The sequence below is a fragment of the Gavialis gangeticus genome, unplaced genomic scaffold (assembly GCF_001723915.1).
Source record: "Gavialis gangeticus isolate Ggan-Ray unplaced genomic scaffold, GavGan_comp1, whole genome shotgun sequence".
Taxonomy (NCBI): domain Eukaryota; kingdom Metazoa; phylum Chordata; order Crocodylia; family Gavialidae; genus Gavialis; species Gavialis gangeticus.
In genome coordinates, this window is record NW_017729034.1 from 31,157,185 (window position 1) to 31,159,357 (window position 2,173).

Below are 2,173 nucleotides of genomic sequence, written 5' to 3' on the forward strand. Positions count from 1 at the left end.
TATATATATATATATATATATATATAGATGATCTCACATACAGATGATCTCACACGTTACACACATGCATGCAAAGCCAGATCTTCAGCCAATGTAAAGCAGCATAGCTCCCCACAATTCAGTGAAGCCGTACTGATCGACACAAGGACCAGGCCCACTGTTCCTAGTCATGTTTCTCTATGGAGATGCACAAAAGCAAACACACAGAGATATATACAGGCAGTGTAGGTCACTAAACAGGCCATGAACACAGTCTCTCTGTACCTGGTTCTCATAGGCAGACTAAAGAAGGGACCCTCTGCCTTGCATATCCTATAAACAGGCACCATGGTGTGGGGCACAGCACAGAGTATAGGCCTCAAACAGAAATGTGCCATTAACAGTTAGTGGATGTGAGGCATATTGTGTGCAAAGTGCACTACAAGAGTGCCCCCCTGGGTTTTAGGAGCAGGAGGGCAGAAAAATGCTAGGGGGTTGCAGGGAGGGGTTTGGCTTTTCTCTCCCCAGAGGAGAGGGGCTACATTTCCTCTGAAGAAAAGGGGCTCTTCTTGTTCTCTCCACAAAGGGAATCCAGTGTGAAGCATACAGAGCTCCAGGCTCCTTCCCTGATTAACACAGCAACCCAAAAGCCACCATCTTGTTCTATGAGAGGACCCCTTGAGCACAAACACCTCAGCTGTCAGAGCATCTCATCCAGTCCTGACAAGCACACACACAAGCTCACAGCAAACATTTGGCAAAGAGTAAATGCATCCTAGTTACCCCTCAGCCCTCCAGCCCCCAAAGTACAGAGGAAAGGAGTGATCACAGAGCAATGGTGCCAGAAGCCAGCAGAAAGCAAGCTCCCCCCTCTTTCTCTCTCTCTCTCTCTCTCTCTCTCTTTGTGTGTTTCTCTTTCATCCTTCAGGACACAAACCTGCAAGTGCGCTCGTTTAACTCAAGCTGCCTCGATTTGCAACGTGAATCTGTGTTTTTGCAGGAACATTTACAGGTCTGGGGATCTTGTACAAACAAGTGCTTTCTCCTCTCTGAGCAAGGCTCACAGTGACTGCAAAAAGGCAAAAGGAAAGACGTCTAAGCTACAGCGCTTCAGCAGGAAGAAAATACACATGCAACACCCTACACATCAAAGCAATCCCCTGCCCCCTCCCAACAGCCCCCACGCTGTCCCATTGGAGCGTCATTGGCTGAGGGACACTCATAGCACTGCCCCGACAGCCCCAGAATCTGTTCACAACAAAACCCTCTTGCATCAGCATAAAGAGACAGAAAACAGGCTCTCTGCACGGTATTCACAAATCCTGCATCAATTCCAATCTGCAGGGGGCCCAGGGACTGGAAGGCGACAGACCCTTGCTAGCAACAGATGCGTTAGCAAGGGGGCTCCTGAAACAGAACATCCAAGCTTCACTGAGGCCAGCAGCTAGCAGGCAAAGAAGCAGGAATCTATCCACCCCTGGAAAGCAGGCCAGACTCCTGAATCATCAGGGGCAACAACTGTGCAGAGAGCAGAGAGGAGACCCCTGCAGCTTGCAGCAACTGCCAGGTATTGCCTGGTCATTTCTTGAGGATAGGGGAAGTGAAGTCATCTGTTAAGCCCCCATCCCACTCCAGACTGGCCACCCGAGAATCTACTAGGAGACGGGCCAGAAATTTACAATGCAGAATTGTGTGAACCAGAGTGAGAGAGACAGAGACCAGGAGACAGAGAGAGAGGAGCCGCCAAGTCCAGCAGAGGGAGAGAGAGACGCCTTCTTAATTTCCCACTGCTCCTCTCTGCTTGTGTTTCCACCAGGCACACATGCGTGAGTGCACACACGTACCCACACATACATACACACCCACATACATGCATGGTAGGTGCCAGCCTCCTGTTGCAAGACTCTGCAGGACTGACTTGCTGGGGACAGAAGCCAAGTGGTGAAAGTGGACGGCACAGGTGCGTCATAAAGGAGCGCTAAGAGTGCAGAGAACCCTCCCGCTCCACCCTCTCTGGCACGCTTAGACATGGCTGCTGTTGCTTGTTAATAGACAGAAGGCGCCAAGCAAGCAAAAGCCACCTTCCCTGAGCTCTGCTTCCCCTCAGTGCCAGAGCTGAGCCACCACCAGTGCAGCCCCTGAGAGGGATCTGAGCCACCCAGTGATTCGGGGGGGGGGGGGAAGGGGAGATTTT

The 2,173-nt window shown here is 51.1% G+C and overlaps 1 protein-coding gene across 1 annotated transcript in view; it reads right to left on the reverse strand.

Annotated features, from left to right (window-relative positions):
• The window catches only part of VEGFA (vascular endothelial growth factor A), a gene marked incomplete at its 5' end in the record, with an annotated part of 21,298 nt that overhangs the window by 1,806 nt on the left and 17,319 nt on the right, over window positions 1-2,173 (reverse strand). The window contains one exon of the mRNA XM_019526704.1: window positions 917-1,048. Coding sequence (XP_019382249.1) covers window positions 917-1,048 — 132 coding nt within the window. The remainder of the gene's footprint in view (window positions 1-916; window positions 1,049-2,173) is intronic.